Genomic DNA, 26,871 nt, shown 5'->3' on the forward strand with positions numbered 1-26,871 from the left:
TCCTCCTGGTGAAAGCCCTCCATCATCTCCATCTTCTTCCTCATCTTTCGACCTTCAAGACTCAGCTTCCTCTGATTTTTCCTCTCCTTTAATCTCTTCTGAAGACATCTCTTCATCTTCACCCGCTGAGGATGTTGTCTCTGGTAAAGGTGGTGGAAGATCTGCTGCAGGACCAAGTCTCCCTGATCCCTCGCCTGAAAGCCCTAGAAGCAGTCAATGAGGCGTTTCATTCCTTCATGGCATGCTGGCACAGACGTGGTCTTAGCTAGGGTCCTAGGATTTGGTCTTAGCAGTTTTCTTTTTCTTTGTTGCACAACTTCTTGTAATCCTCTTTTGATTATCAATAAAACGTTTCTTTGTGTTTTACATTCCAGTAAATGTTTCCTTTTGTCGTTTTATACATCTGAATATCTTTTTATATTTTCTTTTTGATGTTATGACAAAAAGGGGGAGAAAGATAAATGATAAATGATTTGATTAAATCTATCAGTTGCTGGGTAAAGGCTCCCACACATTCAATAACAAGAACTGCAAGTTCTATATGGTTTAAAGTGTTTTGCAGGTACAGAGAAGTGAAGTGAATCTTCAAAGCAAACACTAGAAGCAAAACCATGGAAACTGAAGCAAGCTGAGTGCTGTCAAGCTTCAGAGATCAGAAGCAAGAAAGAAGAATGAATCAGAAGCACTGATAATAGAATTTGAATATCATTGTCTATCCTGTTATGACAAAATTCTATTTGCCCTGATACATATAATGTTATGGCTCTGATACATTATTTGCTCTGATACATGTTTTTAGCCTAAATGCTCTGATACATTTGGCTCTGATACATATCATGTATTTGAATATACATTTTATGTTCTAACTCGTTCATGCTGACTTTTGTCAATTAGTTTTTGTTCTGTAACATTTCAGGATGTAGAGATGCTCAGATGATGCTCTGGTACATTCAACAATGTTCTGATACAAATCTAGCATGAAGTGATGTTGGTAGACATTCAAAGTTCTGAAGCTATCCGAGGGAAGCAGAAATCAGAAGATGTGAATGTTCTAAAAGATCCAGTAATTCAAGTTCTGAAGCTGTCCTGAATGGAAGCAGAAGTCAGAAGCTGTGAATGTTCTGAAGATCAAAGAAATTCAAGTTCTGAAGCTGTCCAATGGAAGCAGAAGTCAGAAGCTATGAATTCTCTGAAGGCAGAAGCTTATATGATCGTCTCTACCGAAATAATCAGGGAAGTCTTTTATCAAAGTTCTTCGAGTATTTATTTCAGGGGGAGATTATTTATCTCAGGGGGAGATTGTTAATCTCAGGGGGAGACATATTCATATGCTTATGCTATAGCTGTGTAATTTGTCTTTTGCCGTCTACTCTTTCTGATCGCAAATTCATATCATTTATATATGTTTTTGTCATCATCAAAAAGGGGGAGATTGTTAGAACAAGATTTGTTCTTATCAATTATCTTAGTTTTGATGATAACAATAATATGAATTTTGCTTAAGATAATATGGTACTCTAATCCAATGCAATTTCCCTTTCAGGAAATATATAAAGAGTACGCATAATTCAGCGCTCAGAAGTTGTGTCTCAAATGGTTCAGCATGCAACATCAGAACATGGTCTGGCAAGACATCAGAAGATGGTCGAAGCAGAATCAGAACATGGGTCTATGGAAGCATCAGAAGAACATGAGATCAGAAGCACTGAAGATCAGAAGATGGTATCACGCTCAGAAGCACTTCAAGGTCAGAAGATCAGAAGATGCTGTGCACCAAGCTGTTTGACTCTGATGATATTCAAACGTCGTATTCACAAACATCAGATCAGAAGGAAGTACACGTGGCAGACTACGCTGACTGACAAAAGGAACGTTAAAGCTACTAAAGGCTACGTCAGTAGACACAGCGTGAACAAGGCTCGAGGTAGTTGACAAAAGCGTATAACATTAAATGCAAAGCTGTACGGAACACGCAAAGCATTAAATGCATTCAACGGTCATCTTCTCAACGCCTATAAATATGAAGTTCTGATGAGAAGCAAGGTTAACGATCCTGAACAAAGACAATTCAAATTAACTTGCTGAAACGCTGTTCAATCAAAAACTCAGAATCTTCATCTTCATCAAAGCTCACTACATTGCTGTTGTAATATCTTAGTGAGATTAAGCTTAAATTGTAAGAGAAATATCACTGTTGTGATTATCGCTTTTAAGAAGCATTTGTAAACTCTTGAATAGATTACATTAAGTTGTAAGGAACTAGAGTGATCAGTTGATCAGTATACTCTAGGAAGTCTTGGCAGTTGGCTGAGCAGGAAGTCTTGGCAGTTGGCTGAGCAGGAAGTCTTGGCAGTTGGCTGAGCAGGAAGTCTTGGCAGTTGGCTGAGCAAAAAGTCTTAGGAGTGAACTAAGCCTAGAGTGATCGTGTTGATCAGTAGACTCTAGAAAAAGTCTTAGGAGTGAACTAAGCAGTTGTTCCTGGAGTGATCAGGTTGTGATCAGAAGACTCTGGAAGACTTAGTTGCGGCTAAGTGGAGAACCATTGTAATCCGTGCGATTAGTGGATTAAATCCTCAGTTGAGGTAAATCATCTCTGCGGGGGTGGACTGGAGTAGCTTCGTTAACAGCGAACCAGGATAAAAATATTTGTGCATTTATTTTTATCGTCCAAGATTTAAAGTCACACTTATTCAATCCCCCCCTTTCTAAGTGTTTTTCTATCCTTCATTAGAGACTGTTACTCGTAGGCTTATAAAAATGTCAAGAACATATTTAGTAGAAAATATTAGCTTAAAGACTAAACCTCACACTTTCGTAGTTTTGAATAAAGTCGCGCTCCTTAATCGTAGGATTTTTTTCTCCCTCGACCACTTAAATCAAGGAACACGTTTTGAAAACTAAACAAGTTCTAATTAATCCTAAAGTGTAACACCCCAAATCTACCCGATAATTTATAATACAAAATCAAAGTATTTAAAATTTTTCAACAAACAATGTGATGTCACATTTCAACTTAAAACAACAAACAACCTATATTTTATTTAACATTGATACGTAGCATTCGAAAATATAACTTTATTCAATAGGATCCAACTTCAACTTCTAAATTAGAATCAATTGGAAACATCTTTCGTTCAACTGAAACAAATTTTAAACAACAAAGTACTTAACAAAATTCAACTTAATACTTTTCTTCAACAAAAATAAATGTCAATTTAGAATACAACAACTTAAGTAATAACAAATATCCCTCGAGTGCTACGTATCAGAGCCAGACCCTCTTGACTTATCATAGAGCAACATAAAGACTTCATAAAATTACTTCGAACATCCATAACTATTCTTCAATACTCGCCTATTTCCCATGGTAGAGAAAATATCAGCAGAAGGGGTGAGATATCTTACAATATAAAAGAATGCATGATAAATAATATAGGAGATATATATCATACATAATTTCACCACTTCATACAACAATTACTACAACTTCACAACTTATCAATATAACACAACTTTTATCACAGCCAAACCATCAACAAAGCAGCACAATGATTTCAACTTCGCAATGATATCATTAACACAACATAACAACCATTTCATTATCACAACGACCTAAAATGCATCTCAATATTGAAGGATAGAAAAACATTTAGAAATGGGGGTTTGAATAAGTGTAGTTTAAAAACTTGAATGATAAAAACAATTTGCACAGTTATTTTTATCTTAGTTCGTTGTTAACTAAACTACTCCAGTCCACCCCCACGGAGTGATTTACCTCACCTGAGGATTTAATCCTCTAATCGCAACAGATTACAATGGTTTTCCACTTAGCCCACGACTAAGTCTTCTAGAGTATCCTGATCAAAACCTGATCACTCTAGGAACAAATTTTTAGACACAAGCTATGACTTTCTTAGAGTATCCTGACCACCACGTGATCACTCTAATTACAACTGCTTAGACACAAGCTAAGACTTCCTAGAGTATCCTGATCAACACTTGATCACCCTAGTTACTTACAAATAAATGTAATCAAATAAGAGTTTTACAATTGCTTCTGAAAAGCTATAATCACAACAGTGATATTTCTCTTAACGTTTAAGCTTAATCTCACTAATATATTACAACAGCAATGTAGTGAGCTTTGATGAAGATGAAGTTTCTGAGCTTTGAGTTGAACAGCGTTTCAGCAAGTTTTTCAGAATAAGTTCGTTTAGGATTCGTTAACCTTGCTTCTCATCAGAACTTCATACTTATAGGCACTTGAGAAGATGACCGTTAGGAGCATTTAATGCTTTGCGTATTCAGTACAGCATTGCATTTAATGTTTCACGCTTTTGTCAACTACCTCGAGCCTTGTTCACGCTGTGTCTACTGACTTTGCCTTTAATAGCTTCTAACGTTCCTTTTGTCAGTCAGCGTAGCCTGCCACCTGTACTTTTCTTCTGATCTGATGTTTGTGTATACAACGTTTGAATATCATCAGAGTCAAACAGCTTGGTGCATAGCATCTTCTTGTCTTCTGACCTTGAAGTGCTTCTGAGCGTGATACCATGAGAACTTCAGTGCTTCTGCTTCTGAACTCAAGTTCTTCTGATGCTTCCATAGACCCATGTTCTGATTCTGCCTTGACCATCTTCTGATGTCTTGCCAGACCATGTTCTGATGTTGCATGCTGAACCTTCTGAGTCAAAGCTTCTGAGCGTTGATTTGTGCATACTCTTTATATATATTTCCTGAAAGTGAAATTGAAATGTATTAGAGTACCACATTATCTCACACAAAATTCATATCCTTGTTATCATCAAAACTAAGAATATTGATCAGAACAAATCTTGTTCTAACAATCTCCCCCTTTTTGATGATGACAAAAACATATATAAATGATATGAATTTGTGATCAGAAAGAGCAGACGGCTAAAGACAATTACACAGCTATAGTGTAAGCATGTGAATATGTCTCCCCCTGAGATTAACAATCTCCCCCTGAGATGAATAATCTCCCCCTGAAATTAATACTAGAAGAATTTTATAAATAAAAGACTTCCCTGAGTATTTCAGTAGAGACGTTCACATATGCTTGATCTTCAGAACATTCATGACTTCTGATTTCTGCTTCCATAGGACAGCTTCAGAACTTGAATTTCTTTGATCTTCAGAACATTCACAGCTTCTGATTCCTGCTTCCATCGGACAGCTTCAGAACTTGAATTTCTTTGATCTTCAGAACATTCACAGCTTCTGATTTCTGCTTTCATTAGGACAGCTTCAGAGCTTGAATTTCTTCTTACATCACTTCATGCTAGATTGTATCAGAACATTGTTGAATATACCAGAGCATCATCAGAGCATCTCTACATCCTGAAATGTTACAGAACAAAACTAAACGCCAAAAGTCAGCATGAATGATTCAAAACATAAAATATGTTTCATAACACATAATATGTATCAGAGCCATATGATATGTGTCAGAACACATAGACATAATGTTTCAAAGCATATTCTATCATCAGAATATCTGAACATTCTTCCTTCTTGCTTCTGATTCTGAAGCTTCATAGCACTCAGCTTGCTTCAAGAATCCAAGAGCTTGATTCTCTATAGAATTGATTTTCCTCATCTTGTTGCTTCTTATGTTGATCTTTTAAAGAATCTTCAGTTCCTGCAACAACACAACTTAAAACATAGAACTTTGCAAGTTCTGTTAGTAATGTGGGGCCTTTTTACCCGGTAACTGATAATATTAATCAGATCATTTATCATATATTTTCTCCCCCTTTTTGTCATAGCATCAAAAAGAATATAAAAGATTCAGATGTAGAAAACGCCAAATGAAAGAAACAGAGATAAACTTTTCATTGATTAACCAAACAGGATTACAAAAGATGTATGCAGAACAAGCAGATGCAACAAGGAAAGAAAACTACAAAGACCAAAGACTAAGACCCTAGCTTAGACATAATCTTAGCTAACATATCATGAATCCCTGCGATGTTCTCAGTTTGTCTAGCCATGAAGACTTGAAACTCTGCATGCCTGTCCAGATGAGAAGCTCTACGGGAAGAGAATACATGAATCCAAGGAGGAAGTGAGAGACAGTTCACAGGAGAAGAGCTAATGTCTCAAACGAGGCTTTCCCTTAACATAGAAGTTAAGAACATGAGGTTTAACTTCACCCAAAATCTCAAGAGAGTCTTCTTCCTTTGGATAAATGTTGATAACAACATCAAAGAAGAGATCTGACTTGAGACTTCTTGGAATCTTGAGTCTCTTGAGAGATCCGTCTTGAAATCAATGTCAGCGATCCCCGAGATTTGTTTCTCAACCTGGAACCAATCAACCTTTCCAACCGTTCTATTCAAATAGTTCGACCTCCCTTGAGCCTTCGTCTTCGCATTTGGTTTGGAACCATAAGCACTCAAGTCACCAGCGTCCATAGAAGATTTACACAGAGCTTCCATTTCTAATGGAGGAGTCGAGCAAGTTTTCAGTGGAGTAACCTCTTGTCTGTTGAATGCTAGTTGAGAGGAACTTGAAAACGGATTCATGGTGAATGCTAGTTTGAAGATGAAATAAGCTAAGGTTTATTCAAGATGCTTATAAAGAGAGGGGGAGAGAGAGAGAGAGAGAGAGAGAGAGAGAGAGAGCAAACAGAGATGACAATGAATGCACAGAGATAGAGAAATAAATAGAGGGAAAAGAAACGTTTGAGGAAAAATAAAACGGAAAAGAAGTAAACTGAAATGATGGATAGCATTTAATGTTACGTGACATGAGGAGAGATAATAATGACAAAAGACGTGATTAGCACAGTTACCTAAATAGGTGTCCCCTCAACTGCACGCACGCTTGTCCAGAAATAGTGAACACGTGTTTACCATCTGGATAGCCAGTTACAGCTGTTTTACTTTTAAAGAGATTCTGAATCAACTTAGACAATGAAACGTTAGTAATAACAGAATCACTACTTCTAATTGATTACAATCAGAACTTCTTATAAAAGACTAATCCAATCTCATTTCAGAAGATACTCATACATAAGATCTTCTCATCTTCTCATTCTGGGCATAAATCCATACTGATATTCTTCAGAATGAACTTAAACCTATCTTCAGCAAGGGGTTTTGTAAAGATATCAGCCCATTGATGGTCTGTATCCACAAAGTTTAAAGATATAATACCCTTCTGAACATAGTCCCTTATGAAATGATGTTTAATCTCAATATGTTTAGCTTTTGAATGCAAGATAGGATTCTTTGATAGACAAATAGCAGAAGTATTATCACAGAAGATAGGAATGTTACTCTCATATATCTGATAATCTTCTAACTGACTTCTCATCCAGAGCATTTGTGTGCTACAACCAGCAACAACAACATATTCTGCTTCTGTTGTTGAGAGGGCAATTGTAGCTTGCTTCTTGCTGTACCATGAGATCAGATGACTTCCCAGAAATTGACAACTTCCAGAAGTGCTCTTTCTTTCTATTCTGTCTCCAACATAGTCAGCATCACACAATCCTACTAAGTTGTAATCTTTAGATCTTCTGTAAACTAAACCAACATTAGTAGTACCTTTCAGATACCTCAGAATTCTCTTAACCGCAGTTAAATGAGATTCTCTTGGATCTGATTGGAATCTAGCACACAAACAAACACTGAAGAGAATGTCAGGTCTAGAAGCAGTTAGGTATAGAAGAGATCCAATCATACCACTGTACAACTTCTGATCTACCTTCTTACTTACCTCATCCTTACCTAGGACACATGTTGGATGCATAGGAGTTTTGGCTTCTTTGCTTTCAGAAAGATTAAACTTCTTCAGAAGTTCTTTCACATACTTCGTTTGATGAACATAGGTTCCATCAGAAGTTTGGTTGATTTGAATCCCAAGGAAATACTTGAGTTCTCCCATCATGCTCATTTCAAATTCAGCCTGCATAGACTCAGCAAACTCCTTGCCAAGTGTAGCATTAGATGTTCCAAAGATAATATCATCTACATATATTTGACATATTAAAATATCCTTTTTAAAGGTTTTACAAAAGAGAGTAGTGTCCACTTTTCCTCTAGTGAAACCATTTTCCAGAAGGAAAGAACTTAAACGTTCATACCAAGCTCTAGGAGCTTGTTTCAATCCGTATAATGATTTCTTTAATTTAAAAACATGATTTGGAGACTTGGAGTCTTCAAAACCAGGAGGTTGATGGACATAAACTTCTTCATCTATATAACCATTTAAGAAGGCACTCTTGACATCCATCTGATAAATAGTGATGTTATGTTGAGTGGCAAAAGAAATTAATAGACAAATAGATTCTAACCTGGCCACTGGTGCAAAGGTTTCTGTGTAGTCAATCCCTTCTTGTTGACTATAACCTTGAGCAACCAGTCTGGCTTTGTTTCTTACCACTTCTCCCTTCTCGCTTAGCTTGTTTCTGAACACCCACTTAGTGTCGATGATGTTAAATCCTTTTGGTCTAGGAACCAAGTCCCATACATCATTCCTTGTAAACTGATTGAGTTCTTCTTGCATGGCAATTATCCAGTCTGGATCTTCTAGAGCTTGATCAACAGAAGTTGGCTCGATCAAAGAAACAAGACCTAATTGACATTCTGCATTTTCTTAAGGAATGCCCTTGTTCTGATGGGATCATCTTTCTTTCCAAGGATCACATCTTCTGAATGAGCTGAAGCGAGTCTAGATGATCTTCTGACTGTTGGTTCTTCAGAAATCCTGAGATTATCTAAAGATGTAGGAACTTGATCTTCTGATCCATTGCTTCTGAGACTTCCAGCTTCTGCAGCATTGCTTCTTGGTTCTACAGCTTCTGATATATCAATATCTATATCTGCAAAATTTTCAAGCTGCTTTGGTTTTTCAAGACCAAGCTTATCATCAAACCTGATATTGATTGATTCTTCTACAATCAATGTTTCAGTATTGTATACTCTGTAGCCTTTAGAGCGTTCAGAATATCCAAGAAGGAAACACTTTTGTGCTTTAGAATCAAACTTACCAAGATGATCTTTAGTATTCAGAATAAAACACACACATCCAAAAGGATGAAAATATGAAATGTTGGCCTTTCTTTTCTTCCACAATTCATAAGGAGTCTTATTTAGAATAGGTCTTATAGAGATTCTATTCTGAATATAGCATGCAGTGTTTATTGCTTCTGCCCAGAAGTGCTTAGCCATATAGGTTTCATTGATCATGGTTCTGGCCATTTCTTGTAGAGTCCTATTCTTTCGCTCTACAACTCCATTTTTCTGTGGAGTTCTAGGGCAAGAGAAATCATGGTCAATACCATTTAATTTGAAGAACTCCTCAAAGAATCTGTTCTAAAATTCGCCACCATGATCACTTCTGACCTTTATGATCTTGCACTCCTTCTCAGATTGGATCTGAGTGCAGAATTCAAAGAACACTGAATGAGACTCATCCTTGTGTTTCAAGAACTTTACCCATGTCCAGCGGCTATAATCATCTACGATGACTAATCCATATTTCTTCCCTCTGACAGATGCTGTTTTGACTGGGCCAAACAAATCAATGTGCAAGAGTTCTAACGGCCTTGAGGAAGAGACAACATTCTTAGACTTGAATGCAGGTTTGGAGAACTTGCCCTTCTTACATGCTTCACAAAGAGCATCTGATTTGTATTTCAGATTAGGGAGTCCTCTGACCAGATTTAGTTTGTTAATCTGAGAGATCTTTCTCAAACTAGCATGTCCTAATCTTCTGTGCCAGACCCATTGCTCTTCAGAAACAGACATAAGGCAAGTCACCTTCTGCTTCTCAAGATCTGAAAGATCAATCTTATAAATGTTGTTCTTTCTCTTGCCTGTAAATAGGATTGAGCCATCCTTCTGACTTACAGCCTTGCAAGACTTTTGATTAAAGATCATATCATAAGCACTGTCACTTAATTGACTTATGGACAATAAGTTATGCTTTAATCCTTCTACTAGAAGTACATTAGTTATGGAAGGAGAGTTACCAAGACTAATGGTTCCAGAGCCAATGATTTTGCCCTTCTGATCTCCTCCAAACTTGACTTCTCCACCTGGTTTAAGCACCAAGTCTTGGAATGTAGACCTTCTTCCCGTCATGTGTCGCGAGCACCCAGAGTCCAGGTACCATGACGTTTTGCTTTTTGTCCTCTTTGCATCCAAGGATATCTGCAACAGAAATTATCTTCTCCTTAGGTACCCATAATTTCTTGGGTCCTTTCTTGTTAGTTCTCCTCAAGTTCTGATTGAACTTGGGTTTAGCAAAATATTTAACAGGAGGAACAACATGATATTCTTTAGGTTTGTCAGCATGATATTTCTTAGGATGTATCACATGCTTCTTGGTGTGAACAGTGTTAAACTTCTATGCATGTGAAGTGAGCCTAATATCATGTGCATGGCCGTATTTGAACTGATCATACAATGGCTTGTATGTGATCTTCAGATCATCAACAAGTTCAAATTTATGTGAGGTATCACCCTCATAGCCAAAACCAAACCTTCTGTTTCCAGAAACACCATATATCATAGAAGCAAGATGACTTCTGCCAATACTTCTAGACAAGAACTTTCTGAAGCTCAAGTCATATTCTTTCAGAATATGGTTCATGCTAGGAATGGATTTTTCTGTTTCAGAAGGAGATCCACTATCTTTGGATAGATTTAAAACTTTTTCCTTCAGTTCAGAATTTTCCAATTCCAGCTTCTTAGTTTCAAATTCAAACTGCTTCTTCAGCTTTTTGTATTTGATACTAAGATGAGCCTTGAGTTCCAGAAGTTCTGTTAAACTGGAAACTAACTCTTCTCTAGATAGTTCAGAAAATACCTCTTCAGAATCTGATTCTGATGTAGATTCTGATCCATCATCTTCTGTAGCCATCAGCGCAAAGTTGGCTTATTCTCCTTCGGAGTCTGATTCTGATTCTGATTCAGAATCATCCCATGTTGCCATAAGACCTTTCTTCTTATGAAACTTCTTCTTGGGATTCTCCTTCTGAAGTTTTGGACACTCGTTCTTGTAATGTCCAGGCTCATTGCATTCATAGCAGGCAACCTTCTTCTTGTCAGATCTTCTGTCACCAGAAGATTCTCCACGTTCAAATCTCTTTGAACTTCTGAAGCCTCCGAACTTCCTTTGCTTGCTCTTCCAGAGTTGGTTTACCCTTCTGGAGATCATGGACAGTTCATCTTCTTCTTCAGATTCTGATTCTTCAGGATCTTCTTCTCTAGACTGAAAAGCGTTAGTGCATTTTTTAACATTAGATTTTAAAGCAATAGACTTACCTTTCTTTTGGGGCTCGTTTGCGTCCAGCTCTATTTCATGGCTTCTCAAGGCACTGATAAGCTCTTCCAAAGAAACTTCATTAAGATTCTTGGCAATCTTGAATGCAGTCACCATTGGACCCCATCTTTTGGATAAGCTTCTATTGATCTTCTTTACATGATCAGCCTTGGTGTAGCCTTTATCCAGAACTCTCAATCCAGCAGTTAGAGTTTGAAATCTTGAGAACATCTTCTCAATATCTTCATCATCCTCCATCTTGAAGGCTTCATATTTCTGGATTAGAGCAAGAGCTTTAGTCTCCTTGACTTGAGCATTTCCCTCATGGGTCATTTTCAATGACTCATATATATCATAGGCAGTTTCCCTGTTAGATATCTTCTCATACTCAACATGAGAGATAGCATTCAGCAAAATAGTCCTACATTTATGATGATTCTTGAAAAGCTTCTTCTGATCATCATCCATTTCTTTCCTCGTAAGCTTTACGCCACTAGCTTTCACTGGATGTTTGTAACCATCCATCAGAAGATCCCATAGTTCACCATCTAGACCAAGAAAGTAACTTTCCAGTTTATCTTTCCAGTATTCAAAGTTATCACCATCAAATACTGGTGGTCTAGTATAACCATTGTTACCATTATATTGCTCAGCAGAGCCAGATGTAGATGCAGATGGATTTGTTGGAATTTCACCAGCCATCTTCTACTGAAGCGTTTTTCTCTTCCTGAATCTTTTCTAAACACGGTTAAGTGCTTGCACCTTAGAACCGGCGCTCTGAAGCCAATTGAAGGATAGAAAAACACTTAGAAAGGGGGGTTTGAATAAGTGTAGTTTAAAAACTTGAATGATAAAATCAATTTGCACAGTTATTTTTATCCTGGTTCGTTGTTAACTAAACTACTCCAGTCCACCCCCACGGAGTGATTTACCTCACTTGAGGATTCAATCCACTAATCGCAACAGATTACAATGATTTTCCACTTAGCCCACGACTAAGTCTTCTAGAGTATCCTGATCACAACCTGATCACTCTAGGAACAAATGCTTAGACACAAGCAAAGACTTTCTTAGAGTATCCTGACCACCATGTGATCACTCTAATTACAACTGCTTAGACACAAACTAAGACTTCCTAGAGTATCCTGATCAACACTTGATCACTCTAGTTACTTACAAATAAATGTAATCAAATAAGAGTTTTACAATTGCTTCTGAAAAGCTATAATCACAACAGTGATATTTCTCTTAACGTTTAAGCTTAATCTCACTAATATATTACAACAACAATGTAGTGAGCTTTGATGAAGATGAAGTTTCTGAGCTTTGAGTTGAACAGCGTTTCAGCAAGTTTTTTAGAATAAGTTCGTTCAAGATTCGTTAACCTTGCTTCTCATCAAAACTTCATACTTATAGGCACTTGAGAAGATGACCGTTGGGAGCATTTAATGCTTTGTGTATTCCGTACAGCATTGCATTTAATGTTTCACGCTTTTGTCAACTACCTCGAGCCTTGTTCACGTTGTGTCTACTGACTTTGCCTTTAATAGCTTCTAACGTTCCTTTTGTCAGTCAGCGTAGCCTGCCACCTGTACTTTTCTTCTAATATGATGTTTGTGTATACAACGTTTGAATATCATCAGAGTCAAACAGCTTGGTGCATAGCATCTTCTTGTCTTCTGACCTTGAAGTGCTTTTAAGCGTCATACCATGAGAACTTCAGTGCTTCTGCTTCTGAACTCAAGTTCTTCTGATGCTTCCATAGACCCATGTTCTGATTCTGCCTTGACCATCTTTTGATGTCTTGCCAGACCATGTTCTGATGTTGCATGCTGAACCTTCTGAGTCAAAGCTTCTGAGCGCTGATTTGTGCATACTCTTTATATATATTTCCTGAAAGGGAAATTGCAATGTATTAGAGTACCACATTATCTCACACAAAATTCATATCCTTGTTATCATCATAACTAAGAATATTGATCAGAACAAATCTTGTTCTAACAAATATGCGACTCAATACTATGCATATGCATGTGGTACCATTTGGAGCAGAACTCCCAACTAAAAAAATGCCAATACAGGCCATCGTGTTTGCCATTTTTCAGGCCATAGTCGTTGCCATTTTCAGGCTATCGTCATGGTTGCCATTTTCAGGCCATTGTCACTTTTGACATTTTCAGGCCATCATCACTTTGGCCATTTTCAGGCCATCGTCATTTATGCAATGGATACGACTCAATGATACAACATCCACAACATACAACATTTATAACATGCAACAACATCAGCTAAACATCAACAAAGAATAACCTCCAACTCACATGCCAATATTCAGTGGCAACAACATCATCATTACTATTATAGTAATTTCACACATTCTCAATCGCATCATTATGATATACCAAAATACAACAAATATTCAACTTCATACTTATCAACACAATACAATTTATCAACATTGGCCATAGGGTCTACAACAACAACAACAAATTCAACATACAACTTATCAACATTGGCCATATGGCCTATAACAACAACAATAACAAATTCATCATATTAACAACAAACATCATAGTATACAAGTTAAGTAACGACATGACACGGTTAATTCAACTTCTTAATAAAAGTATATTATTGTCAATTAATTACAAGACATCATCATCAGCTCATACAGATCGAATACGTACAACTAATTACACGTAACATACAACATCGTTATCAATTCATACCGATCAAACACATACCTTTACCAAAGGTATAATATATATTAAATAATTTTCTAAGGGTTCTCAATCCATTTTTATAAGATAGGAATTTATTTTATATTTCCAACGGTTTAAACGGTGCATAAAAAAGAGTTATGGATTGAAAGATATGGCAAATAGAAGTTTCATAAAATTCTACACCGCAAAGTTTAATCAGCGGCCTCCCAGTGCGCTAACTACAACTAAAAACATAAGCGTTCAGTTTTCGCACCGTCGCTTAGCGGACTCGCGAATTTTCAAATTTGTTCTCAGACTTCGCTTAGCGGGTCTGATCTCGCTTAGCGGGCCTGATCTTGCTTAGCGGACACATGATTATGCAGAAAAATTGCAGAAAACTCAGTTCTGTGAAATAGGAATTCTACCACACAAAATCACTTCCATACAATAATTAACATCACATACAATCAGTACTTAGTATCTATCATTAACAATCTTCGTTTCAGTTCCAAAAAAAGAATTTTTTAGATTAAAAAAATAAAGGATTTTTTTTACATTTATAAATAAAAAATTTGTTTCTTAAATAAATGCTATTATTTTGATAGTTGTGTTCATCGCTAATGAATATTATTCAATTTATTATGGTAGTACTTAATTGTAATATAAACTATGATCATATAAACTCAATTGTATTAAATACTCATTTAAAAAAATAAAAAATAAAATTCTCGAGAAGGAGAAAGAATAAAAATAAAATTTTGACATTTAAAAATAAAGACTTTGTCTCTCAAATAAAAATAGTTGTTGAGGGGAGAGAGAGAGAGAGAGAGAGAGAGAGAGAGAGAGAGAGAGAGAGAGAGAGAGAGAGAGAGAGAGAGAGAGAGAGAGAGAGAGAGAGAGAGAGAGAGAGAGAGAGAGAAGGGTTTTGAGTTTGATGTGAGAAGAGAGGGAATGATAATATTTTCGCATAGAAGAGAGGGAATAATTGAAGTATTTGGCGTTTCTGTCTCTTAATTTTTTTTAATTATCAAAAATTCTTTTTAAATCAGATTAACTAATTTAAATGCTATTCACTCAATGTGTCCCGCAGATCCTAGTTTTTTAATTTTTTAAATCAAGTTAAAAGCATATGATTTAAAATGTCTAATTTAAAAAATATTTTTTATACTAGTGTTATCTTCTAAAGTTGTTTCAACATTTTTCAACTTCATTTTATCTCGGCTATTACAAATTTCATTTATACAAATATTAAATAATTATTATTTGAATTTTAAGATCTTATTAAAAATATTTATTATATTAAGTTTCTGTATTAAATATTAGTATATATAATTACTAATATGAACATATACTAGGCGCTTAGCAATTTATGATAAGTCTAATAGATAAGGAGGGAGTGATAGAATTGGCTATTTTTTGGCAGTTTTGGCTAGTGATGAATGACATAATTTTTAGGATTGATAGTTGAAATATACTAGACATAGTGTGGAACATTAAAACGTTAGTTTGGAGATGATCATTAATCAGAAAAATTACTCATCCAAATTGTAACTTTTATGAATTTAGCAATTTGTTTAATTTATCTTGAGTTTCAATTGGACAGTAATCTTTCTTTTTGTCTAGGTCTTTGCCTCGTTTGTTTTGTAAAGAGGTTTGAGAACCCTTAATTCTCTATTGAATATATCTGGATTAAAAAATGCAAATATTAACATAGCAAGATGATTAAGCCTGTCTTCGTTTCAATTCAAAAAAAGTTGATTTTTATATGAATGTTTTTTTTAAATTTACAAATAAAGAATTTGTTTCTCAAATAAATGATATTGTTGATAAAAAAATATTATTTTGATAGTGGCTCGTAAGATGAAAAGTTAGTTGTGTTCATCGTTAATGAGTATTATTCAATTTATTATGGTATTAAATATATTTAAATATACGTGTAAATTTGAAATGAAATATTTAATTGTATAATAAACCATGATCATATAAACTCAACTGTATTAAATAAATACATAAAAAAGTAAAAAAATTAACTCGTGAGATGGAGATAGAATAAAAATAAAATTTTGACATTTGAAAAGAAAGATTTTATCTCTCAAATAAAAACAATCATTAATTAAAAATAAAATAGACATTGTGATGATAATGACTTATTATTGTCTAAACCATTTGATAAAAAAGTTTAATCTTATAACTATGAGTTTTTTAATAGTTATGAATAATTTTTTAATAATTATAATTTTATGTTGAGACTAAATTTTGAATTTTAAAAATGGATTCGATATTTTTTATTTATAGTTAAAAAATAATAAAAAGGGAAAGAGAAAATGGAGAAAGAAAAAATAAAATTAAAGTAAGAAAGAATTGGAAAAAATGTGGAGAAAATTTGAAATTTAAATTAAGAGAAAAGAATAAAATTGAAAAATTGAAGTTAAAAATAAATTAACAAAATTAAGGCACTTATTACTTTGTGGTTGATTAGAATGAAAAAATGAGATATAATTTAATTATTATTTAGTTTTTTGTTAGTGTAAATAAATGTAATAAGAAATTACTATTTAAGTCACTTGGATGTATTTTTTTTCTTAGTTTATAAATCCACTTATGTGTCAAAAATCTCTCCGTGTCAGTGTCTCGTGTGCTATCTTCCCATACAGAGTTCTAAATCTTGTATTCATACCATATCATGGATATATTTGTTATCACGTCAAGCGGAGATTTCAGTCTTCACATCTATGGATAGAAGAAACTTAAATAGGGGCAACTGTCATACCCTAATAAGGGTAGTTGTCATACCTCAATTTTTTATCCTAATATCCCACTTTATTTAAATTTAATCTAAAAGATTTTATTATCATTATGATCATTCATCTTATATAAATATCATTCATGCATCATTACTAACTTCAAATATACAAAAAGATGTGTTTGCTTGTTTACTTCTTTCACAACGTATGTGTTTTGGATTAGGATTTTGTGGCTCACAAAGGGACTCAAGCTTCTCATATGCTTAAGTGATTTCTATCATCAATATTCACGCTCAAGTGTGCTTCAAATCAAGATCATCAACTTTCAAATTCATCTGGTACACAAATTAGGATTGTGACGTAACTCATTAGAAATGTTGACTTTTGGTCAAGGAATGATCTTTTGGATCAAAACATGATTCAAGGACTTCAAGTACTTCATTATAGCCAAATCATATCATTCATTTGGCTAGAGGAGCTTGATTCATTGTTATTGGAAAGATTGTTACTCAACTGATAAAAAATCAATTGTTCAAGAATTGACTTTGAATTTTGAGTTTTTTTGTCAGCTATGAACTTCTACGATCAAGAATCATAAAAACATGATTAATGAAGCCATTTGATCAAGTTTAATCAAGAAAATATAATTAAAATTGAATTTGTATAAGTCATATAAATTTTACATATGTTAGTTTTTTTGCTTTTACACTTGGGTTCACAAGAAAAAATGACCTTAGTAATTCAGAGCTCGTGTCGAGAGGTACAGACACTGATCAAGTATTGTTTCCACCAAAAATTGAAGTCGTCGGTATTCTCCTAACCTTCGTTCTTTAGCAGGAACTCGTTTGCCACTTAAGCCTAAGTCTTTGGTTAATAAATATGTATATTTAAGTCTTAGAACTAATTTACAATTAAATAGATAACTTATTAATAAAAATCGACATTTATAAATACTAAAAAAAAGTTAAAACAATAACTATCACACTGACTTTTGAATATAATTTTTTTTAAGAGTCTTCGCAATTTGATTGGAATCGATTTTGAGAAAAATTCATTTGATTCAAAGATGAATTTAGTGGAAGTTCGGTTTGATTATGGATGTCTGATAAAAAAATTCGATTCAATTTCATGCGAATTAATTTGGATGGATTTTTTAATATCAAATTAAAAACTATATTTTTATTGATCTTTATTGATCGTACAAATATTAATAAATAAAAGATATAATATAATATAATATATAATAGATATTATATAAAAATTTCATATTACAAAATAAAAATGATTGGTTGAAAAAAATAAGTTAATGAAAATTTTATTTTGATTAGTTTAAATTTAAGCACCCCTAATTTTTTTCTTTTAATTTTTTACTTAAGAAAATCTTTTTATATTACTTTACCACTTCTCTCATTCATATATGTTATTAATTAATAGTTGATTTTAATATTGAAATTTTTTGTTATGGATTTGGTAAACTAAGAATGCTCACATCTTTTAACTTTATATTTTAAAAAAGTATAAATTAACAAATAATACACAATAAGAACATAATTTTACTTAAAAAAAAAGCGTAAATATATGTTTGACCCAAAAATAAAAACTTTAGTTGAAGTTTTAGAACAAAATAAAAATACTCATTTAAATCATCTAACCAACTTACAATTAAATAGATATTTTAATGATAACAATTGACAATTATAAACTCTAAAACAATGTTTAAAGTTAATGTTTTTAATATTTTAATTGTGTAAAAATATAATTATATTTTAATACACTTTTGAATTTTTATTTGTGGATTTTGTTTCAGATTACATTAGTAGTCTTTCATTTTCACATGTTATTAATTATTAATAATAAATTTTAATTAATAATAATAAATTTTAATTAATAAATTTGTATATTATTTATATGACCGACTAAGAATGCTCCCATTTTTAATTTTACATTTATAAAAATGTAAATTTACCTTTCTAATAAAAAAATCTAAATCTAAATTTTTCTTTTGGTTAGAAAATAAACTTCATTACTAGCCAAAACAGTTAAGAGTACACCGATCCAAAACGGATCCAGGTTATCCAAACAACCAAACAAGCAATAGACACCAAAATTACAAAGCTAACAAATGCTAAGCTCCCCTACATTGATATGGTTGGAGAGCTTAATAAACACACTACATCTAGTAACCACATTAACTTTCATCTTGTGTTGCAGGTCCTCCTCCATGGTTTGGTTCTTGAGATGATGTCATTTCAAAGTGTCCAAATAGCATACATCGTTTATGCAATAACAGCCTTAAGAAAGAGTCTTTTCCAGCCTTTTCTCGATGTTTCAATACAGAGCCAAGCCTTCTCAGTCCTCCAGTCCTGAGGAACCCTGTCCATACCAATCTAGTTCAGCATTTTCCTCCAAATATCCCCAGTAAAAACACAAGCGAAGAAAAGATGCTCTTGAGTCTCCTCTTTCCTTCAAAAATTACATTCCCCATCTGTGACAACCCCGAACCGAGCCAGCCTGCTCTTTGTTGGCAGTCTGTCCCATAGAGTTATCCAAAGAAGAAATTTCGCTTGAGGCCTTGCAGCATTCTGGTAGAAGATCTTATACCATGGCACATTTGGTTTCTCGCCTCAGAGTTTATTGTACATGTGCTTGGTCTTGTAACTCCCAGCCTGAATAGCAGACTGCCAGTAGTAACTGTGTTCTAATTCCTCTCTATAGCTTAACATCTTTCTCATTATCCAGGAACAACTACTAGGCATATGCCAGTTTGTGACCTCATTTCCCTTCAAGTAATAAGTGTGCATCCAAATAACCCAAGAAGGAGTCTTTTCCAGCCTTTTCTCGATGTTTCAATACAGAGCCAAGCCTTCTCAGTCCTCCAGTCCTGAGGAACCCTGTCCATACCAATCTAGTTCAGCATTTTCCTCCAAATATCCCCAGTAAAAACACAAGCGAAGAAAAGATGCTCTTGAGTCTCCTCTTTCCTTCAAAAATTACATTCCCCATCTGTGACAACCCTGAACCGAGCCAGCCTGCTCTTTGTTGGCAGTCTGTCCCATAGAGTTATCCAAAGAAGAAATTTCGCTCGAGGCCTTGCAGCATTCTGGTTGAAGATCTTATACCATGGCACATTTGGTTTCTCGCCTCAGAGGTTATTGTACATGTGCTTGGTCTTGTAACTCCCATCCTGAATAGCAGACTGCCAGTAGTCACTGTGTTCTAATTCCTCTCTATAGCTTAACATCTTTCTCATTATCCAGGAACAACTACTAGGCATATGCCAGTTTGTGACCTCATTTCCCTTCAAGTAATAAGTGTGCATCCAAATAACCCACAACTTATCAGATTTGGCCTGGAGGTTCCAAAGAAGTTTAATTATGGTTGCTTTGTTCCAGTAATTTAGCTCCACCAGGTTTAAACCCCTAGCATTTCGAGGCTCACAGATGGACTCCCATGCAATGAGAGACTTTCTACTAATGTCACCCTTGTTGCACCAGAAAAAGTCCTGCAAATAGCACCAATATGATGGATCACTTTTTTAGGCATTGGATATATTTGCATCCAATAGGCTGTCATGGTTTGGAGCACACTCTGAATCAGCAGCCTTATGTCTGCATAACTCAAAAGACTAGTTGTCCATGAACTCATTCTCTGCACAATTTTGTCAATGAGGGGCTGGTATAAGGCGATGTGTAGTTTCCTACTTGTGATTGGAACCCTCAGGTATTTGAAAGGAAAAGTACCTGCACTAAAACCAGTGATAGCCATAATATCATTCTTTACCTCAGTATTTACCCCACCAAAATAAACCTTACACTTTTGTGGATTAGCTTTCAAGCCAGTTACACATGAGAACCTTCTGATTTCCTCCATCATTAGATGGACATAATTGATATCCCCCCTAGCAAATAACATGAGGTCATTTACAAAGAAAATATTAGTAAGGTCTACCTTCTCACACTTAGGATGAAATTTAAACTTGGTTTTCCTCTTAAGCTTGCTCAGACATCTATGTAAGTACTCCATAATGAGAACAAAAAGGAGAGGGGAGATTGGATCTCCTTGTCTCAAACCTCTCTTGGCCTTGAGGATTATACTATGTCTTCCTTGGATAGAGTATCTATATTACACAATGGTCACACACAACATTATCCATTGGGTAAACTTAGGAGGGAAGTTCATTCCTCTTAAGATACACTCCAGTGCATACCATTCAACAGTATCATATGCCTTATGGAGGTCCATTTGGATTGCACATCTAGGGGAAAGGTTCTTGCAATTGTATTTTCTTAGAAGCTCCTGAGCCATGAGTATATTATCATGTATCACTTTGCCATGCATGAATGCAGATTGGCTGGAATCAACAACAGAACCAATGACTTTACTCAATCTGGCAGTTAATATTTTTGAGATGATTTGGTACAGGGTAGTGCAACATGCTATAGGTCTCGTGTCCTTCATACTTCTTGCCTCATTATGCTTAGGAATGAGAGTTACCAGAGTGCAGTTAATGGCAAGATAGAGTCTGTTCTTATTGAAGAAGTCTTTGGTAGCCTCAATCACTTCCTTCTTAATAATTTGACAGCTATTCTTGAATAATTTAGAATTGTACCCATCAATTCCTGGCGCCTTATTATCACCAACGCTTTTTAAGGCATCCAGGATTTCCTTGTCATTGATAGGTTCTCTAGCTCAATTCTTTGCTCCTCCCTCAGCTGAGCACCTTCTCTTAGAGCCATGATGTCCACATGATCCAGACTGGTCGAGGTAGTGCCTACCAGGTTACTATAAAAGTTCAGGATTTCCTCTTCTAAATCATGGAACTCTGTTAAAGGAGCGCCATTTTGGTTTTCCAATCTTAGAAGGCTTCTCTGTTTGTTCTTTTGATTAACAATAGCATTGAAATATCAATTGTTGCCATCCCCCAATTGCAGCCAGTCCACCTTGGCCTTCTAACTGAGAATTTGCTCATCAATTGTTGTCCTTTTGATTATTTCATCAGTCCAATGTTTTACTTGATCAATGAGGCCAGGTTTAAATCTATCATTCTCCAGCATCTGCTGAGCCTTCATAAGTTTAAATCTATCATTCTCCAGCATCTACTGAGCCTTCGTAAGGTTATCCCTATTTTGTTGGATCTTCTTCACCTCTACAGTAGTGTCTCTATTAAGCAGGGATAAAGTCTTTTGTATCCGGATGAGCTTACTCCAACAAATGCACATAGGTCTACCTTCAATGGGAATCTGCCAATTCTCCTTTATGATAGCAATATAATCATCTCTTTGAGTCACATAGTTTAAGAACTTAAAATAGGGCCTACACTTTTGTGTAATACTGTTATGATCCAAGTTCACTATTATGGGGGAGTGATCAGAGATATAGGGTTGCAGGACATCAATCTCACATCTAGGAAATTTAAGGTACCACTCACCATTACAGATAGCCCTATCTATTCTGCTGTAAATTGTGAATTGGCTATGCTTGTTTGACCAAGTGTAATAGCTTCCCCTAGTAGCATGTTCATATAACCCAATATTACACATCATCTCTACTAAATCAATGTACTTAGCTTGATGGACATCATTACCCCCAATTCTGTCATGAAGCTTCAAAACATTATTGTAGTCACATATTATCATCCAAGGATCCTGGTTTTGAGGAGCTAACAAAGTAATGTCTTTCCACAGCTTTTTACGTTTCTCCAACTGGTTGTGGGCATAAACCAAAGTAACATACATGTGGCTTTGACCAGTTTTCATTTCACAGTGCATATATTGATCAGATTTATGTATGATGTTAACCTCCCAATTGTCCTTGTTCCATCAAATCGAAAGTCTACCATTTGGATGACAACTGCAATTATTAGCAAAGCTCCAGTTATTACCTAACCAGTGGCGGATTTTATTTGCATTTTGCTCTTTTACTCTTGTCTCAATCAAAATACAGCAGGATGCATGAAGTTTCTTGAGGTGGGCTGCAACCTCTTTGCATCTAGCCTTCTTATTCAAATTTAAGTTTTAAAACTAAATAAAAAGTATAGTATTTTAAAAAAAATTATCAATTTTTTAAAAAAGTAATATTAAAATTTTATGCTATATTTTTATATTTTTTTGAAAATCTTGGTATTCGGCCTAGCGACCCACTAATTCAAGAAAGATCAATCCCACCGTCCACTAGCGAGGGTCTCGTTTAAAGCTAGAACAAAGTTCCGTAGGAACTGGCCCAACACAAAAATTGTTAGCATCTAGCAGGATTCGAACCCAGAATTTTTTTTTAGATATATTAACTAAATTATTCAAATTTTTGATAAATAAAAGATAAAGTTATATAAAAAAATAATATTAATAGAAAATATCCAAATATAATTGTTATAAGTTAACAATAATTATATAGTTTAATATGTTAATAATAAATCTTATATCATCTTTTGTCCATCGCACTGTCGTATTCATCTTATATCATCTTTTGAAAAAGTGATATATTTAAACGTATTTTTTTTAGGCAAAATTATACCCAGGGTCCTTTAAGTTATTTTATTGTAACAAGTTGGTCCTTGATGTTTTTTTCGCTACAAGTTGGTCCTTTATGTTAATTAACGTCTGCACAGTTAACTTTTTTCATAAACTCCGTTCCAAAAAAACTGAAGTGACACTAATGGTGTTGATGTATCACTTAACATACGTTAGAGACCATCATTGAATCCTATAATAAAATTTTCAGAATTTTTTAGAGCATAAAAATATTTTTAAACTAATTAAAATGCACACAAAGGAAATAAATTAAATAAAAATAATAAAACAGAAAATAAAATTCTCAGAAAATTACACAAAGTGTAAAATGAGAAGAAATATTTTTAGGAATTTTTTCATAATTTTTGGACCAACAATGAGTTTAATATGAATTTTAAAAGTTGAAAACGAAATAAAATAAAATTAATCAAATAGAAAAAAGGTCAACGATGCATACATTGGTTAACATAAAGGACTAACTTATAACAAAAAAATAAAATAAAGGACCAACTTATTACAATAAAATAACTTAAAGGACCCTGAGTATAATTTTGCCTTTTCTTTATATTGGTCAACAAAAATGTATATTTTAGTACTCTAGGTTTTAAAAAGTTACTTTTGTATTCAATAAATCAAATTAAAAAAGTTAACATGGTGAAGATAGAGTCCTGCCATATGCCTATATAAACCATAGATATATGTAGAATATAACATGTTATAAGTAAAAGATGGATTCTACAAGGACTTATGCTTTCATAATGATATACTTGTTGGCTTTCTGCATCTTTACATCAGGTTTAAAACTAATGTTTAAATTTTGAATCATTCACTTTTTACATACAATATTATTCTTATGTTTTGATGAATTATTTGCATGCAGATCTGTGTAAGAAATCAGAAGGAAGAGAACTTGACGGTGGAGCTTGTAAATCAGATGGAGATTGTCAACCTGGATGTCCTGGAAAAAAAGGGCAATGTGTTCGTGGGCGATGTTGGTGTATTGATGCATCATCTTTTGATGATATTACCACTAATGTTATACCTCCAATTGCATTATGAGTAAATTAGTATCATCATGCAATCATTATGTATGAATAAAAAATTTATTTATGAATAAAGTTGTTAATGAAAAGAGCAAAAACTGTTGTCTATCTTAAGATATTATCTTCTAAAAGTTGCATTAACATTTTTGAACTTCATTTTATATTACTGTTACAATTTTCTTTTATACAAATATTAAGTTATTATTATTTGAATTTTAATATCTTATTAAAAAATGTTTATCATATTTAATTTCTGTTATAAATATTAGAATATATAATCACTAATATGAACTTATATATTAGACACTCAGGGCAATTTGCCATAAGTTTAATAGATAGTTTTGTTTGTTCATTTTCTTATGAAAATATTAAAAGAGCAAGATGATTAAGCGCATCTTCGTTTCAGTTCCAAAAAAAAACTGATTTTTTGATTAAAAAATATAAAGGATTTGTTAGGAAATTAACCAAAAGAATATAGATGAAGGAGAGATGAATGAGAGAAAAGAAGAGAAAAAGTAATATTGTATTATCATCTTTCAAGTAGATAGTTTTACATTGCAAAGTGGTCTCTATTTATAGGATATTAGGAAGGTGAAAAATCATAACCTTACTTTACCACTTAATAGGGAATATGAAGATGAAAGATAAGAATATATATGGACATCCACAATAATATTTATTCATAACACTCCCCCTTGGATGTCCATTGATGATATGCCTCGTTAAAACCTTACTAGAGAAAATCCAGTGGGAAAAAACTAGTGAAGGAAAAAGAGTACAATATCCTTTGATTGTGAACTGCCTCGTTAAAAACCTTACCAGAAAAACCCAGTGGGACAAAACCATGGTGAAGGGAAAAAGAATGCAGAAAATATTTATTTCTCCCCCTCATATATACATTTATATGTGAGACGATATTATTTGTAGTAGTTACTTAAAATGGCTTCTTCGAAGTGACTTCATGTAGTGCTAATAGTTATGCGAGACTTTATGAAGTTGTTGTCATGATTTGTTTCATAGATCTCCATGAAATGGTTGTACCATCACATGTAAACAAATAACCTCTTTCTGATCTACCATTGAAGAATCTGACAAGTAACCAACATCTTTAAGATAACAAAGTATATGTTTGACCGCTTTCCAATTTCTTCGTGTAGGTGAATAATTCTATCTTACTTATAGATTGACGGCAAATGATATATCATGATGTGTATAATTAGCAAGGTGCATTAGTACTCCAATTGCACTGAGATATGGTACTTCAGGATCAGGCAATTTTCATCATTTTCTCGAGACCTAAAAAGATCTTTCTCCACATCTAATGACCTAACATCTAAAGATCTTTGTCCATATAGAATCATTTCAACAGTTTTCTATATAGCCTTCTTGATGTACAAATATTCTTTTGTCCACATGCTCAATTTGCAAACCTAGACATATTTTATCTTTTCTAAGTCATTCATCTCAAACTCTTTATTTAAGCAATTTATAGCTTTTGGAAGCTCTTCAGGAGTTCCAATAATACTTATGTCATTCACATAGACAACTATTATTGCAAATACTTTTCCATGTCATTTTATGAAAATACAAGGACAAATTGAGTTATTTGTATATCCATCCTTTAGTAAATATTCACTATGGTGATTATACCACATGCATCCAGATTGTTTCAACCCATGGAGAAACTTGTTCAATTTGATGGAGTAGTTTTCTCGAGATCCAAAATTACGTGCCTCTGGTATATTGAACCCTTTAGGGAGTTTCATGTAAATGTCACTATTAAGTGAACCATATAAATAAGATGTCATTACATCCATCATGTTCAAATTAAGCTCTTCATGTGTTACAAGGCTAATTAATTATCAAAAATCAATTGATTCCACTACAGGTGAATATGTTTTATCAAAATCACTCTTAGGTCTTTGTGAAAATCATTGAGCTATAAATCAAAATTTATATCATTCTTATTTTTCTTTTTCACAAAAACTTATTTATATCCAATTAGTTTCACACCATGAGGTGTTCGAACTACAGGTCCAAAAGTGAGTCACTTGTAAAGTGAGTTTAATTCTTATTCAATTGAATATATTTATTTTGGCCAATTCTCACTAAGTCTCTAATATTTAATAGACTTTGACTCATGATCCTCGTTATCATTGATCACTTTTAGCGCTATATTGTATACAAAGACATTGTCAATATTGACTTTATTTAGTTATCTCAATTTCGGTTCCATTCCATTTCATCCATGACATAATTTATCGAGATCTCTTTATTTCATATTTCAAGTACTTGATTCGTTCTTCTGGAACTGAAAATTAAATTAGATCAAAGTGCTCTTAGCATTTTCATATCCTCACTTGGGTCATATTTAGTTTCTTTTCCTAGTAGAGGATTTTTAACATTGGAACCGACTTTCATACCACGCTTCAGGCGCAGCTACAACTGATTTGCAATATTGTATTATCCAATAGGAGAATCCACTTTGAGTGGAGTATAGCCAGCTGATAATTTATTTCAAAACGTTGCAAATGAATAATATTTTGAACTTTTGGTTCATATTGATTTGTACGAGGAT

General features: G+C 34.0%; 1 protein-coding gene across 1 annotated transcript; it reads right to left on the reverse strand.

The window, feature by feature from the left end:
• Window positions 1-19,886: 19,886 nt before the first annotated feature.
• On the reverse strand, window positions 19,887-20,614 carry LOC131659669 (uncharacterized). Its single transcript, XM_058928826.1, has 2 exons — window positions 20,330-20,614; window positions 19,887-20,246 (listed from the first exon to the last, which is right to left on the reverse strand). The coding sequence occupies exons 1-2, from the start codon at window positions 20,612-20,614 to the stop codon at window positions 19,887-19,889; spliced, it is 645 nt and encodes a 214-aa protein (XP_058784809.1).
• Window positions 20,615-26,871: the final 6,257 nt, after the last annotated feature.

The sequence above is a fragment of the Vicia villosa genome, linkage group LG3 (genome assembly GCF_029867415.1).
Source record: "Vicia villosa cultivar HV-30 ecotype Madison, WI linkage group LG3, Vvil1.0, whole genome shotgun sequence".
Classification (NCBI taxonomy): domain Eukaryota; kingdom Viridiplantae; phylum Streptophyta; class Magnoliopsida; order Fabales; family Fabaceae; genus Vicia; species Vicia villosa.